The 16226-nt window shown below is 42.6% G+C and overlaps 1 protein-coding gene and 1 long non-coding RNA gene across 2 annotated transcripts; both read right to left on the reverse strand.

Annotated features, from left to right (window-relative positions):
- Positions 1 to 9124: 9124 nt before the first annotated feature.
- On the reverse strand, positions 9125 to 11560 carry LOC111257588. The gene is made up of 2 exons (XR_002678106.1): positions 11279 to 11560; positions 9125 to 11053 (listed from the first exon to the last, which is right to left on the reverse strand). It is a non-coding gene; the product is annotated as an uncharacterized LOC111257588 (long non-coding RNA).
- Positions 11561 to 11976: 416 nt separating this feature from the next.
- LOC101758012 (uncharacterized methyltransferase At1g78140, chloroplastic) lies at positions 11977 to 15789 on the reverse strand. Its single transcript, XM_004973352.4, has 8 exons — positions 15483 to 15789; positions 15280 to 15374; positions 15047 to 15178; positions 14454 to 14535; positions 13802 to 13992; positions 13513 to 13624; positions 12670 to 12777; positions 11977 to 12457 (listed from the first exon to the last, which is right to left on the reverse strand). The coding sequence occupies exons 1-8, from the start codon at positions 15672 to 15674 to the stop codon at positions 12317 to 12319; spliced, it is 1053 nt and encodes a 350-aa protein (XP_004973409.1). The 5' UTR covers positions 15675 to 15789; the 3' UTR covers positions 11977 to 12316.
- Between the last annotated feature and the right edge of the window lie 437 nt (positions 15790 to 16226).

Below are 16226 nucleotides of genomic sequence, written 5' to 3' on the forward strand. Positions count from 1 at the left end.
CCATATCCAAAATATAGGCGGGAGATAAAAGTGTGGGAAAAGGCCCTTTTGTCCCGGGTGCCAATAGAAACCGGGACCCTTTTATCCCGGTTGCCAAAAGCAACCGGGATAAAAGGCAGGCCCCCCTTTTATCCCGGTTGACAAATGTAACCGGGATAAAAGGGTAGTTTTCGATTCCCGCCTGGGACGTACCCTTTTATCCCGGTTATGGTTATCAACCGGGATAAAAGAGAGGGATAAAACCCACTGTAGCCTCTTCTACCCCTACCCCACGCCAGTTACACTTAGCCAAATTTTCACCGCCGCCAAGATCCCGCGCCCTCCCGCCTGCTCCGTCGCCGCCCATCCGCCTCCCTCGTCGGCCGCCATCGTCCTCGTCGCCATCGCCCCGGCCATCGTCGTCCCGCCGCCCGATCGCCTCGCCCGCGCCCGGACCGCCTCCTCCTCCATCGCACTGGCCCGCCTCCGATCCTCCTCCGTCGCACCCCCTCGACCTCGTCGCCGTCGGCCGCCTCCATCGCGGGGCCTCGTCGCCGCCTCGGTCCAAGTTGCCGCCTTCGTCAACGCCACCTCCTCTATCGCCGCCGCGCCCTCATCCGTCACGGCGCCTCGTCGCCGCCTCTGTCGCGCTGCCTCCGTCCCTCGTCGCCGGCCACCTCCGCCCATCATCGCTGCGGCCACCTCGCTCCGTCTCGCCTCCGCCGGCGTGCGCATTGCTTCTCCACCACCCCGACCGCCGCCGTCCCGCCGCCCCGGGCGCCGTACGACCTCGTTGCCCCGCTAGGCACCGCGCGAGGTCCGCCGGCACTAGCGCTGGGAACGAACGGCTCTTGCTGACGCAAGCCCACCGGCTTGCGTCAGCAAGGGCCTTTTTATTTTTTTAGTTAGAAAATGAATAGATATTATTAGAAAATCAATAGATATTAGTAGATTAGTTAGAAAATCAATAGATATTAGTAGATTAGTTAGAAAATTAGTTGATAAATTTTGTAGAAATTCATACAAATTAGTAGGAATTAGTAGAAATTTGCTAGAAATTTCAATGAATTTGTAGAAATTAGTATTAATATGGTAGAAAATTCTTACAAATGTACTACTAATTTGTAGAAATTTAGTAGAAATATTTAGAAATTAGAAAAATTTTCGTAGGAATTCTTAAAATCATTTGGCATTAGTAGAAATTTTCTAGAAATTCCAATAAATATGTAGAAATTAGTAGAAATTTGGTAGGAATTCGTACAAAGTACTACTAATTTGTTGAAATTTGTATAAACATTCCGGAATTTGTAGGGTTCATGTTATTGTATGAATTCATGTATATACCTTTACGTACATGTAAGTAAGACGGTTTCATGTACGTTTCATTTCGTGTGAATTGCCTATTTCATGATCGAGTTCTATGATTCATGATTGTCATGTATGATTCCATGTATGTTTCAATCAGTAGTTGAAATGGCAGACGACGAGACCGCAAGGTATCTCATGGAGCAGATTATTGCTGGTGATGGTAGTGGCTCCAACCTTCCCATATCGTACACCGATGAAGAGGGCACCCAGGCGGACATGTTCCTCAACATGTCCGGTGATGGGAATGAAGAGCCCGACCCCAGCAAAACCTTGCCGTAGCGGAAGGTTTCGGTGAGGTATATATAATTTCTATTGTTTTACGCCACCGTTAATACTATGTACTAATTAACGAATCTTGAACTGTTAGCCATCTGGATCAACAAAAGGGCAGAAGACCTAAGGTCGTACAAAGGTGATGGAAGGGAGGCTTGTCATCACGGAAGTCACAGAAGAGGGCAGGCCGGTTACTCACGAAAAAGTTGTGAAGAACTACGTGAGTCAGATCGGGGCAATCGTAAGGGACAACATGCCTATCAGCATTAGATAATGGAAGGGCAAAAGCATTAATCCGTACGCGCTCCCGGAGACACAAAAGAATATGCTGTGGGAATATGTCAAGAGACATTTCATATTTCCCGAAGGATATATTGAAAAGGATGTGAAAGCGTGGACACTGAAGAAGATGGCTACACAATTCCAGACATTCAAGAAGATGCTAGATGCCAACTACCTTAAGAAGGGCCGAACTCCAGATTTCAATGTGTGGCTAGAGTTGAGGGACCACTGGGAGACATTTGTTGCATATAAGAGGAGTGAAGAAGGTGTGAAAAAGATCCAGACCAACACTACAAATTTTGATCAGAAGGGGTACCATCATCATCTAGGGTGAGGTGGTTATGGCACAGCAATTCCCAAATAGAAGAAGATGGAACAAGACATGATCGAACGGGGTATCGTACCTGCAACTATTGAATGGTCCGAACGATCGAAAAATTGGTATTACGCTCATGGAGGCTCCTTGAGCCAAGAGGATGGGACGTTGATATTCAATGAGACAATACGTCAAAAGGCCAAAAGTCTTATGAAGAACATTGAAGATTCTAAGGCTAGGAGGTTGAAGGTGGACCGAGAGAATGATGAGCTCACATTGGACCTCGGTACTCCCGAGCACCCAGGATGTTGCCGAGGGTTCGGGGTCATTTTGTGGAAGTTTGATTTTTGAGGCGACAGCGCATCGTACAGAAGCCGCAAGCGAAGAAAGGAACAGATCGAGGAGAGATGGCGGCAGATGCTAGAATCCAAAGTGTAGTCACAAGAAGAAAGAATGTTGGAGGAAATCAATCGTCGAGTGGCTCACGTAGTTGCGGAGTTGGCCCAATCTGGAGCATTGTCGAATCCAAACTACGCCAGCTTCTCAATGCCTCTTGAGCAGTTGTGCTTCTACAGGAGTCCCTGATGCGTAGACGCCCAAGTTACCCGTGGAGGAGCAATGGTTCCCCGTGGATGCCATCACGCAATGCACCTCATGTGAGCTGCATGCACCGGTCGGCAACCTCACTATTAAGGTATACTTATACATAATATTTATGCAATCTTCTCAAATGATCCACGCCTCGGGATCGGAGTTTAATAACTTGTTTACTTCTGCTATATGTACAGGTGGTGTTCGGGAGTGCGTTACCAATCCTGGCAGGACAGACAAGCCATGGAATGGAGATTCCACCTGGCTACGTCAACGTCAGCGTAGAGCAGCTTGTTGATAGCCAATATGAAGGCCTAGAGCTTGACCTCCCAAGAGGCGACGGGGAAAGGACACTGGCAGATACGCTTCATGGGATCATTCTATGGCGCAAACGCTAGATCATCATTCCCGGCACGGAGCCATCTCCTCAGAGCTCAAGACCGCTCCCCGTAGATCCCTAGCAGCGACCTTCTCCTCATAGCTCGAGACTGTCATCTCTTGCACAACCTACTCCAGGACCGTCGCTTCCTGCTCTATCAAGGTCTCCATCTCCACCACATCCTAATGGTGGGAGCGACGATGATAATAACAACACCCCTCCCCGATCACCATCGCTGGGACAAAGAGCAGCCCCGATGAAGGAACCTGCAACACCACTAAGTGACGACGATAATAACAACACTCCTCCCCGATCACCGTCGCTGGGACTAAGAGCAGCCCCGATGAAGGAACCTGCAGCACCACTAAAGAAGTCACGAGCACCGCCTCCCAAGCAAAGATAGAGAAAGAAGAAAACAAAGAAGCCTGAAGTGACTCGTAAGGAACGCTGGGAGGCAATGAGTCATGCAGAACAGTGGGCAAAAATCCAAGCAGAGGCCAGTGCGTGGTTCAAGAAACAAGCCGAAGAAAAAAAAAGCAAGGGAGATGGAGCCACCGCTAGTAAATCGAAGAGATTTAAACTTTTTTATCAGGATGGAAGAAAGAGCCAAGAAAAGGATACCATTACTATCAAACTATGAACGAGCTTTAGTAAAGGCTGATGAGAGGGACAAAAGGAAAGGAAAGTCATCTTCCAATGGTGCTGTCCCCGACCTCGGGCATTTATCAAAAAAAGACACTCAAAAGGTAGCAGCAATGCCCTTGGATCAACAAACACAAGTATTGAAATTCATGGAAGAAACAGGTATGGGAGTTGATGAATGTTTAGGGCAAGTTGAGCCGCAAGCTGCACCGCCAGTTCAACCGAGATGGACTTTTGAGCTAGGCAAATCTCTAGTAAGGCCTGAGTTGGTACGAAAGCTATCAACAAAGATGTACGAATTCCATCAATGGTACATGAAGGTCTCCGCCAACTCGAGGGAGATGTTGGGCCTTAAGGTAAAACCGATAGATTTTTACGACGAAGGCGAGAAAGTTCTGTGGCTAGACTTCCAGGATATAGACGAAGTGTACCATCATGATGCCTTGGACGTCTCTCTGATCAGCACCTGGGTTCTGTAAGTGTCCATTTATCTACATGTAAATTTTGGCTCATATCATTATTTTTTTTGCGTGCGTCACCGTACTAACTTCGTCTTCCATTTTATGTAGGATGCTAATTCAGACGTGCCGACGAGAGGTGTACCTACATATTGGCTTCATGGATCCATTTGTAGTTAACCAAAAACAGATACAATTATCGTCGGAAAAAACCTTGGTGGAAGTATACAATTTCCTAGACAAACAAAAATTCAAGGATTTCATACTATTTCCATACAACTTCAAGTAAGTGTGTGTATACCGTCTACTTTCATTTTCTTTTTCCTTACTTGATTAATGTTAGTTAGCTCTAATATGCATGAACATTTTACGTACGCAGCTTCCACTGGATCCTCATTATAATTGAGCCTGAAAGAAGCCATGCCACTATCTTCAATTCGTTGAGGAAAGATCCGGTGGAGTACCAAGACATGCAAGATATGCTAGGCTTGTAATAATTCTGGACCTTTATCTCTATGTAAAAGTTTATTTCCTAAATTTTATCCCTGTTACACTATATCATTCATTATTCTAATCCACAGCGCATGGAAACAATTCATAAGACACACAAAGGTCCATTCAAAGAAAAACTTACATGGAACACAGACTTCCCGGTACGTATGAAGTCTGCACATTTAGTACACTATATAACACGAATATTTCATAACTTATTTTTTCCGCACTGAAGTGCTTAAGACAGGAACCCGGGAATAATCTATGTGGCTACTACATCCGTGAGCACATGCACAGTTTTATGGGACCCAAGGGACTAAAGATGATGCCGCACAACTTTAGAGTACGTAAAATAAAACTATTACTAGTTAATTATTTTCTAGCTCCTATTTAATTGTTCGTGTAACATTCACATATTTCCAAATTATAGATGTTAAATATTCAACAAGGACTCTTGAAGAAAGAAAGAGTAGCGGCAATATGTGAAGGTCTCATTGGATTCCTAATGGACGAGGTGGTAAATCTACAAGAATTTTATTACGGTGGACGACATTTAGACGCTCCGAGCAACACCTCGATGGGAAGATTGTAGATATATAGTTTGATTTGTATATATAATACGCGCTAAGATCGATTTGTATATATAATTGATTTCATTATACTAGTTGAATTGGGCATATGAATTGTGTATATATATATATAGTAATTGTATAATTACTAATTTCATTCGTTTAAATACTAGTTGAATTCCTGATAAAAAAATTCTCAACTACTAAAGGTTAACAAAAGGGCCGCGGTACTATGTGATGCATGAAAATTTCAGGCGCCATGCATGAAAATTTAAGTAGGACTTTAGTCCCGGTTGGGAAATCCAACCGGACCAACCGGAAGTAAAGGGCCTGTCCCGCGCCTGGCGTGAAACCAACCGGGACTAAAGGGTGACTTTACTCCCGGTTGAAGGACCCGGGATTAAAGACCCCCTCTTTGTTCCGGTTGGTTTATCCTGGATGAATTTTCAAGAGATATGCATCCTATTAACCGGAACTAAAGGTGAGTTCTACTAGTGCCAGGACTACCGTACTCGAATGCATTTCCTTCGGGACCTGTAAATGAAGTCATGACGATTTTGTAGATGGCGGGTTAAGAGACATCCTTGGTCACCCAATTCTTTGCAATGTTAGCGCCCTGCACCCCGACCTGCATGAACTTGGGGGTGATCTGGCCGGTCACCGGTGCCCATGGGAGGGCTCTTCTGGCCAGGTGGCACGTAGGTGATCCCTCCCATCTGGACCTCCGTGGCGCCGGCCGTGCCGTTGATGATCTCCTTGGGGAAGTAGCCAACTATCTCTTGGTTGAGGAATACCTGCCAGTTCCCCGTTTGGCCATCCCGGCATCAATTTTTGGTGCAGGGAACGAAACACTTATAAGTTAATGCTCGTCAGCTCGTATTGTGCAACGTTTTGTGTAGAAATTAACACTCGTAAAGTGGATGCTTGCATTGCGCATGAGTGAATCTAGTGCAATGAGATGCCAGACGTGAAGGTTTGGTTGCATTCAGGAGAAGTGACCTTTAGTACCGATCAGTAACCCATTTTAATACCGGGCGCCTAATCGGTACCATCTGTTCGGTACTAAATGCCATACCATTTAGTACCAGTCAGTAACACTAAACAGCTTTACACCCAAAAAAATAAGAAAAAAATTGACGAACAGCCTCTCGCGCGAACCTTCCTTACCATCTCACCTACAATACATGTGATTGAGTTAGATACACTTTCCTTTTGAAATAACCCGTGGAGAGGCCTTTAGTACCGGTCAATAACACCAACCGGACCGATCGGTATTATTGACCGGTACTAAATGTTACTCCACGGGGTACTGGTGTTATTGCCCGGTACTAAATGTCATCATTTAACATTTAGTACCGGTTGGTGTTATTGCTCGATACTAAAAGGCATCTGAGGATCGAAAATTTCTACCCGATACTAATTTCGCACGTTAGTACCGGATGAAAAGCTGCAGTTCCACTTCCAGTTGGAAGGACCGTGCCAGGAGTGGCAGTTTGGCTGAGCACCACGAAGCCACGGCAGAGCATGTTGAAGCAGCCGGTCGTTTGGTAGTCGTCACCTAGGATCTCAATTTATAAGATTTCACAAAAAAATCAACAGATATAGCTATGCTTCGTTCTAACTGTATTGTGCACGTAACTCTGGATGCACCTTCTGTAACACTACCACATAATTTATAAAAAAAATATCTTAACGCTAAATAATTATGGTAACTTGTAGTCCAAATTATGGTACAATCGATTTACAGTAAATTACGATATACAAGAATGGACATATCAATTCTAAGTCGACTACATTGTTATCTAAAACCATTAAAATTATTGTAACGTTGGATAGGCTGCCTTAGAATAAACTATTCTATGCCCGGCCCCCTCTCTCTCTCTATCTATATCTATATCTATATCTATACCTATATCTATCTATCTATCTATCTATCTATCTATCTATATATATATATATATATATATATATATTCTCGCGCATGCGTCTTTTTGGGGATAGTAAACATCTTTTTTTTTAGGAAAATAGTAAACATTGTGTGGCAACAATCAATATGCTGATTTGAATATTCGATTTATTTTCATTACTTTCTGATCTGATCCCCATTTCCAAGTTTCAGCCGCCATCCGAACAGTGATGGAATATTTTGGTCTCGATTATTGACTATGCGCTGGATTTAAACATTTCAGCGGTTGGTCTTTGAAAAGGCTGAGCAGATGTATCGAGTAATAAAATAAAATAAAGTAAAATAAGACCAAATGTATCATCTAGTATGTGCTTTGGAAATACATAATGTCATTAGACTAATACTCCTTTTGTCCTTTTGGTCAGAAATACAAATCGTTTTAAGGATCTCTAATTGTTACTTTTTTTAACTTCCATCAATATGTTAACAAGTAGACTCTCGCAAGAATATTAAGAAATAGGTAGATTGATAACCTGAGTTCAATATTATTAGATTCATCATATATAACCGTTTTTATTTTGGATGTAATATTTGTAAAATTGCTAGTCAAACTTTCACCTTGTAAACATGTTGATAACCAAGTCAAATTTAAATAAATATCCTGTAATTGCATTTTTATCAGATGGAGTAACACTTTTGTTTTAGAGTAAAATACACAGGCGATCTGTGAACTTGTCATGGGTCATCTAGGTCCCTGAACTCTCAAAATGTATTTTCGAACTTGTCATAGGGTCATCTAGATCCCTGAACTCTCAAAATATATTTTTAGATCCATGAACTTGTCTTAAGATGCCATCCGGGTTCCTAAGCTTTCAAAATACATTTCCAGGTCTCCAGCTTGTTTCAGGGTGTCATCCGAGTTCTAATACTCTCGAAGTGCAACCTAAAATCCCCCGATCAAGCGCTGAGCAAAACATGCGTGAGCACTAGCATAAGGTGGTTGTGAAGGCAACGAGCGAGCAAGAAGCATTGCCATCAGCGGCAGGTGACAAGTTTTAAGATTTATAAATGTATTTTAAGAGTTTGGACTCGGATGAAACATAAGGACAAGTTTGGGGGACTAAATATACGCACTTTGAGAGTTTAAGGACCCAGATGACACCTTAAGATAAGTTTAGGGATATGAAAATACATTTTGAGAGTTTAGGGACTCAGATGACACCATAAAACAAGTTCAGGAACTGTTGGTATATTTTACTCTTTGTTTTACTATCGTTATAAATATTTTCTTCATATAGGTGGAAATATTCTGAATATGTTCCATGACTTGGCCTGATGCATATTTGATTTGTTAAAAAAAAAAACTAGACCACAAAGGGAAGCATCTAACTCCTGCAAGCATCCTTTAATTTGGTTCAAGCCTTGTAGGCAGTCTCTCAGCTGCAGGCTCATTAGCGGAGCGTGAAGCAAAACGTAGGGGGGACAATTTGCTATATTATAACTAGCATGTCCAGAAATGGCATATAAATAAGTCTTGATCTTAACTCCTAAGCTACTGATAATCAGGCCAAGATTTACAAAATATGATGACCTATCACAATATCATCCTACAATATTAGTATATATACCAAAAGACAAGTACCTTATGAAACTAACACTCGTTAAAAGTCGGCTCTTCTTTCCTTCATAGCCTAGAAATCAGCAATTATATCTTCATGACTGTACTCTCCTGCGATTTCACCTTCTATGTGTACTACCAAGCTATTGGCAAGAAATTCGTCTTCCATCTTGTTTCGCAGCCTTGTCTCAGTGATCTTCAAGATAGAAAAAGCACGCTCGGCACTAGCTGTTGAAACTGGGAGAATAAGAAGCAACCGAAGCAATCGATCAATCATGGTAAAAGTATTATGGCGTCCTGTCTCAACAAGGCATCGACATAGCTCAGCAATGGTTGCAATATTTTTCAACAATTCACTGTTTGAAACATCAACAATAAAATTGTTCATCTGATTCTCTAATCTAAGCCTTTCTTGTTGGTTGAAATCTGCCGGGTAGTACTTCTCAACCATTTTGCATAGCACTGAAAGATGCAAATCTATTTTTGGTATCAATGTAACACTGATGGACAAAAGACCCAGCACCTTCTCATTGAACTTCAGGTTTAATTCAGCCAACAGAGTGTCAATTGTTGCCCGAAATATCTCCACTCGAAAATAGCGTTCATTGGTAAAATGATCTGGTTGACGGCGAGCTCGATCACCATGCATAATGTAAGTTCCTTCCATGTTTGGAATGTCGACTCCATGACCCACACAGAACTCAACAACCTTACAAATAAAAGTTTCCCAGCCATCATCTAATCTCATTTGTTCAAGTAGAACTTTTGTGGATTGCACAAGACGAATGTCATTTATTACTATGTCCTGTATTTTCTTTTGTAAAGCTTGACCTAGTTGTTCTGTGATCTCCATTATTTCTCTCATCATCAGTAGGATAAATACAAACTCAAAAGATATCAGGTTGTTGAAAGCAGTATCTCCATTGGCACGGTTTGCTCCAGTTGATGAATCGGCAGCTAAATTTTGTAGAACTCAACTTACAGGATTTGAGCACATCCATAAGACTAGCAACAGAACCGAAGTGTGAACCCCACCTAGTCTCTCCTGGACGTTTCAAAGAGCATATTTGATTTGCTCCTTGTCCTATCTCAAGGTCATCAACAGCTAGCGAGCGTGCAAGTTCATCCATTTGGGCATCATGGAGCTCATCATGACGCTTTGATGATGAGTCAACTGTGTTTACAATAAAGACCAATTTCTGAAAAAAAAATTGCAACATCACATGTTTTGTCCACAAGAATAGAGAACTTTGCATCCCCAATTTCCTCACGGATATGCTTCCTGACTTTCATAGCAAAAATACTCAAGATTTCCTTCTGAATATCTGGTGATGTGTACTTAGCAACTTGTGGAGCATTTTCTAACACAACACTTGCAATTTCCGAATTAAATTCAGAAAGAAGTTTTAACATTTCAATAAAGTTTCCTATGTTCCTTGACTGAGGTGTCTCATCATGGCCTCTAAAAGAACAAGATTGAAATGTTATCCACCTTACAGCTGCAAGTGATGTTCTCAGCCGTAGACAGTTTCTTTCTTTGTCCCGATCACTTGCCACTTCCACAATGTTAACTATATGATTCGGTTGATTCAGCAGATTATGACATTCTGTCACTGCATTGTTGTGTGCTGAGCAAGGATCAGATCCTATATGAACCAAGAATCCACATTTTTTGCCATCATGAACTTTCTTATAGTTGTTGAAACATTATGCTGTGAAGACATCAAAACCACTTCTCTTCTCTTTAAATTTTTGCTGGACACAAAGCAAAGAAGACAATATGCACGACCACTACTCTCTGAGTACTCCAACCAAGATGGATATTAACTGAACCAAATGTATTGAAAATGGCGTTTATGCCCTTTTGGTCCCCAACCCTTATATTTATTCAGTTTGGGCTGCATTGGACCTAACTTCAAATATGCCCGTCGTACTTCATCTTGCTGGTTACTTGGATACTCCCAAATTTGTGGCCATAATGCTGGATCTCGCTGTAGGAATTCAATACCCTGAAATATAACAGGTTCGCGTTGATCTTGCCTTTGTTCATCTGCTTGCTCTTCATCTTGCCTTTGTTCTAATTCAATTAATGAGGCAGGAGGCAAAGGCTGATCCACAATTGGCTCATCTCTTTTCCTTTTGAAAAACGAATAAATGTGTTTCTCTTTAACCATTGGTACCTATAAAATTGCAGAGTAGTTATTGATCATGAAAATAGCAAATCGTCAGAACTGTGCAATTGGGGGATTAGGGCAAATAAACTAGCAACACATCTAAAATTATCTCAGAACAAATGACCACAGATTTCGATACAACAAATTATCACTCAATTGGCCACTTCTAATCTGCATAGTCTATGGATCTAAAGAAATTGGAAAGGGAAAAAAAAAGAACCACAAGCTTACATAGAGCTGTAGCTTGTTGAGGCCACGACCTGATGACTGATGAGAGCGCGGGGCCGTCGGAGCACTGACCGTCGGGGGCTAGCCCTGATGTCCTAGCGAGTGGCGGCGACGAATTAATTGCGAAGGACGTGGACTCGCGGAGGATTGCAAGAATCGCCAGCTTGCCGCAGTGGGGACCGGCACTCGGGTGTGTGATGGGCAAGGGCAGCGATACAAGGTTGAGTAAGGTCAGGGGATTGTTCCTGCGGGCTGGAGGGTGGATCATGCCTCGTGGGCTGACTTGCTTGTGGACTGATTGGACTTGGACGACTTCCTTTGTGGGCTGATTTGTTCAGGAATTTTTAGTACCGAGATATTGCTTGGTTTTCAATAATTGGCTTAAACATTTCGCCGATATCATGTTCATAAAACATAAGACATCATAAAACCATTGCAGATAAACATAGTAGCGTAAAAGCTTAGGATAAGCGTCGATATCATGATCCTAGCGAAAAGAAGTGTAAGGTAAGCGTAACAATTGAAAAAAAAAAGTTAGAACCATCTTTTCCTTTAACTAAAATTTGGAAGAAAAAAATGTAGGAGTTGTACAAATAATTTACTTCAATAAAAAAATTAAAAATTATTTCTCATCCAGATGATACTTAAATTTGGCTTACATTCCATAATAATTCATAGTGCATTAGTTAGTAGGTAATTAAGGTAACCACATATATGAACAGTAGAGAAGTTGATGGATTACATAATTGCAAGATGTCTCCGGCTATATACAAAGAATTGATATATTCTATTCCATAATGAGGTCACTCAAGTAAAACATGTGTATTCACAATTCACATGACACGCCCCTTGAGCAAAACTAGCAGCCCTAAGAGCAAAGGATCCCATGAGCAGAAAGAAACCTGTAGCAACAAATTGCAATATTTATCATGACCACATCGATGATAACTATCAGTATAGTCCACCAATCACAATTATAAGACATTTTTGAAGTATAAACTGAGTCTCGTTATAAACTTCTGGATGATTGCAGCTCTTCAATTAGCTTGCTTTAGTAGCAGAGAACATTATATAAAATCCACTTCTGACAAATTTGAAATCAACCAGCCCACATGCTTTGCACAGATCTTCAAGCTCCACTTCGGATAAGAAGGTATTATTGCCACCAATTTGGCTAATGTACTGCAAGATAATTCCAAGATAAAGTGTAAGGCAACACAGCTGTGCAAAGTAAATCCACAGATAGAAGCACCAGATTATCCAAAGTTTAATCTCCCGTTGCTGCGTTGGATGTGTCAAAACACTAAAGATTTACTTGGGTTTAACGTTAGTTGATCTGTTGTTGTCACATGGCCAAAACCATTAGGCGTGGATGATTAGGAGAAGGCCATTACCGGGCGTGCGATCCTCAATATCGGAATAGCTGGCGGAATAACATCTGCTACGAATGTAGAAGCAACAAAAATTCCCCCTGAGCGAAGGACTCTACTAATTTCTGCAACCTATGAAAATATCATAAACATAGTAAGAACTTTCACCAATTGCCACCAGGTAGGGGAAAAGAAAAGTTGGATAAAGAACATAGTTGATGGATGGATCGCTGAACTTAAATGCAGAAATGTAATAAACGACTGCTCCATTTGACAGGGAAAAAAATTGAAGACGACTAAAGTTGGTCATGAAAGCAATTCCTTGTTCTCTATTTTATCAAGCTTCATGAACTTGTAATGACTAATAAGTATTCCCTACATTCTTGAAATTATGGTTGTGATTCTTACTTATTTGGTGGCTGTGCTCATGCACTCACATGCTTTTGAAACAATGGGAAGGGGGAGACAGGGACACAAAAATAAATGCATGTGGGATCACACACAAGAGTGATGTTTGCATTGCATGTGTATTTTCAAGGAGCTTTATGGAAGTAGCAAACTAGCATGCTGGCATGTTTTAAGTCCACAGAAGAATGTGGAGCAACCGCATAGGTAGGATAATATAGAAAATACATGATGGGAACTATTTTTTAGGATGTAGGCAAACTAGCATGCTACCATTACTTTGAGTGCAAAGAAGAATGTGAAGCAACCAAATATGTTGGTTAATATAGAAAATGCAGGATGAAAGAAACACCATACACATAAGGGATTGCTGTTAAGCTCTTCAACATTGCAATTAGGAAACACGTAAAACAATGAGAACTTTTTTGTGACATAAATTTGCAATTCAGGTATTGATCTTACAGCACAAGCTGGGGATGGCCAACAATGAATTGCAGCACCTGCATGCACAGCATCAATTGAGCCATTCACAAAAGGGAGCCTGGATATGTCAGCCCTCACCAATGCTAATCTCCTGAAACAAAAACAGAGTGGCATTAGAGTCTGCATTTGACATTACAATAAACTAATAACCACGGCTCCAAAACTAGAAAGCACGAATACTGACATGATGGAATAAATGACAACTTCAACTCAATAAATAAAACATGACAAGTAGTTACAGAAAGAAACCTAATGATCAAAGCCATACTCATCTGAAATATTTTCCTGCTTGACATATTCATTGCACTGCTTCAACATATTCTCCGAGAAATCTAGTGCCACAACAAGTGAATATAGTCCGCTCTTAACAAATAATCTTGAAAACAGGCCACTTCCACAACTTGCATCAACAATAGTCCCTCCAATTGTTGGGTTCAAATAAGTTTTTGCCATTTCAAACTGCAGGTACAGTAATGTTCTTCAGACAGTCCGAAAATTTATATGCCCATACAAATGATACATAAATGCTTAAATGTAGATCTAAGCTGTTAAAGAAATTGAACTTGGCTCAAGCTTGATTGTAATTTTACATTAGAGGCTTGGTTACTAAGGGACAAGGCTGCAGCCTAGCCAAAACCCAACGCACATGAAACTGAAGGTGGCTCAGCATCAACAACCCAACAAATGCAGCGGGCACAGCCTGGATACCACAAGGCCACTTTTTTTTAGCCTGGCCCAACCAAGAAACTTCTCAGGTCTAAGTAAAATACAGTGATCATATGTTTTTCAACACTTAATTGCAGCTTACCACCAGATAAAGTACCAATCGACAGCCCACTTGAGCATGGTGATTGTGAAACAGACAGTTAACAAATGCAATTGAACATCCTTATGCATACAACATAGTTAAGCAGTATGACCTCTCTTTCTAGGCCCGGAAAACCACCCCATATGAAATTTTGGCGCCATCCTCTCTCATAAAGAAATGATACCAGTGGAGTCCTGTTCGAATAACCATCTGTAAGGACTAAGAAATAATCTCGGTAGAACTGATCGACAAATGCAGAGTCATATTCTAGGTACTTCAGTTCTTAAGAGAAACAGTTTGGCAGATATTGATACTAGTAACAACTTGCAACCTTTATTAGATCAGTCCCTATGCCTTTACGTTAAAGGAACAATCTCTGTTGCAACAGTTCCAAGGCTTCACAAAGAAGTCAAGAATGCTTGCACTACTGATTTAGAGCCTTTGGGGCACAGTATCAGCAGTAAGTTAGTAGGAGTAATTGTTACAAGAATTGCAATTCTCAAAGACCTGAAGCAGAAGGTTAAGTGAATCATGCCCATCTGAAACAGGAATTCAGTGAATCATGCCCATAATGTCAGTTTGGAAACACTAGAATTTCAAGTTGCAGCAGGCCAATTTCCTCTTATAATTCACTCATCCCCCTCGTTTCACCCAAAGTCACCAGGCTATGGAATTCCAGAAGAAAGAAACAAACCTCTTTATTACCTGAATATTTCCGTTGCTGCCGGTTTGGACTCCGAGTACTCGGTCGAACCAACTGCCACTGTAAGGTCCCAGTAATCCTGCTTATTGGGGTAGACTTTTTTGCAGGTAGAACACTCGAGGCTCGAAGCATCTCTAGAAAGGAACAAACCGTCAAACCAGGAAGCAGGAAGCTGCGCGATAAGCAATTGGCAGGTAAGGTGAGGTGGGACGAAATTCGGAAGGTCCGCGCTTACCCTGACGGATCGCTCGCGCTCACGAAGGGGTAGTAGCAGATTGGACACGCCAGCTTGCTCAGCTTCGTCTCCGGCGCCGGTTCGACCAGAGGTTCCTGAAAACAAAACCGTGTTTACTTGCCGCGGAGCGTGCGGCCCGAGTGGACTCTTCGCCTGCTCGACGGAATGCATCAGCGAGGCGGGGCAGGTCAGAGGGCACTCACCGCGGCCGCCTCGTCGGGCGCGTCGGCCGTGACGGCGGGTGAGACGCTCGCGTGCAGTTCGAGCCTCCTCGCCGGGGCGCCGCCCCGGCTACGGCGCGCCGGCGCCGCGACGCGGTGCCGCGGGTGCCGGTTGTTGCCGCGCGGCGCCGCGGGGGCTGCTGCAGGGGTGGTCGCGGCGCCCAGCGCCGCCATGGGGAGGTTGGGACTTGGGAGAGGTGATGGAGCCCTGGAGCTGGAGGCGTGGCCGCGTGGGCGTCGAGGGAGGAGGCGAAGTGGAATCCAAACAGCGCAGCGAGGAGTGGGAAGCAGGTGTGCGGCGTCGGCACCGATTCTGACTTGCTTACAAAGGCACGGCTGCCTTTACCCCTCTCCGATGCCGTTCATTCTCTATCCTATGGCTGCTGGATCCCTCAGCTTTTCCAGCCAACAGCAGTCAGCCGAGTTGAAGGCTTAGCCCAAATACAGGCCCATTTCGAGGAGAAAACGAGCCCAGCTCGTTGGAAAGACTACATCTCTAGCCAAAAGTTCAGAAACATAAATACAGACCCTGTTTTAATACAGAATCAAATAAACATTTTACTCCACGATTTTGAACAATTTCATACTCAAAATAATCTCCACCAAAACAGGCATTTGTACAGCTAACCATATATTTTGAACCACCACTAAATGTCCACCAAAAGTCATCAGGTAGCATAGTGCTAAGCACTAAATTTCCAAAAAGTGCTCAACACTTTCATCCCA

Source organism: Setaria italica, chromosome VI (assembly GCF_000263155.2).
Source record: "Setaria italica strain Yugu1 chromosome VI, Setaria_italica_v2.0, whole genome shotgun sequence".
NCBI lineage: Eukaryota > Viridiplantae > Streptophyta > Magnoliopsida > Poales > Poaceae > Setaria > Setaria italica.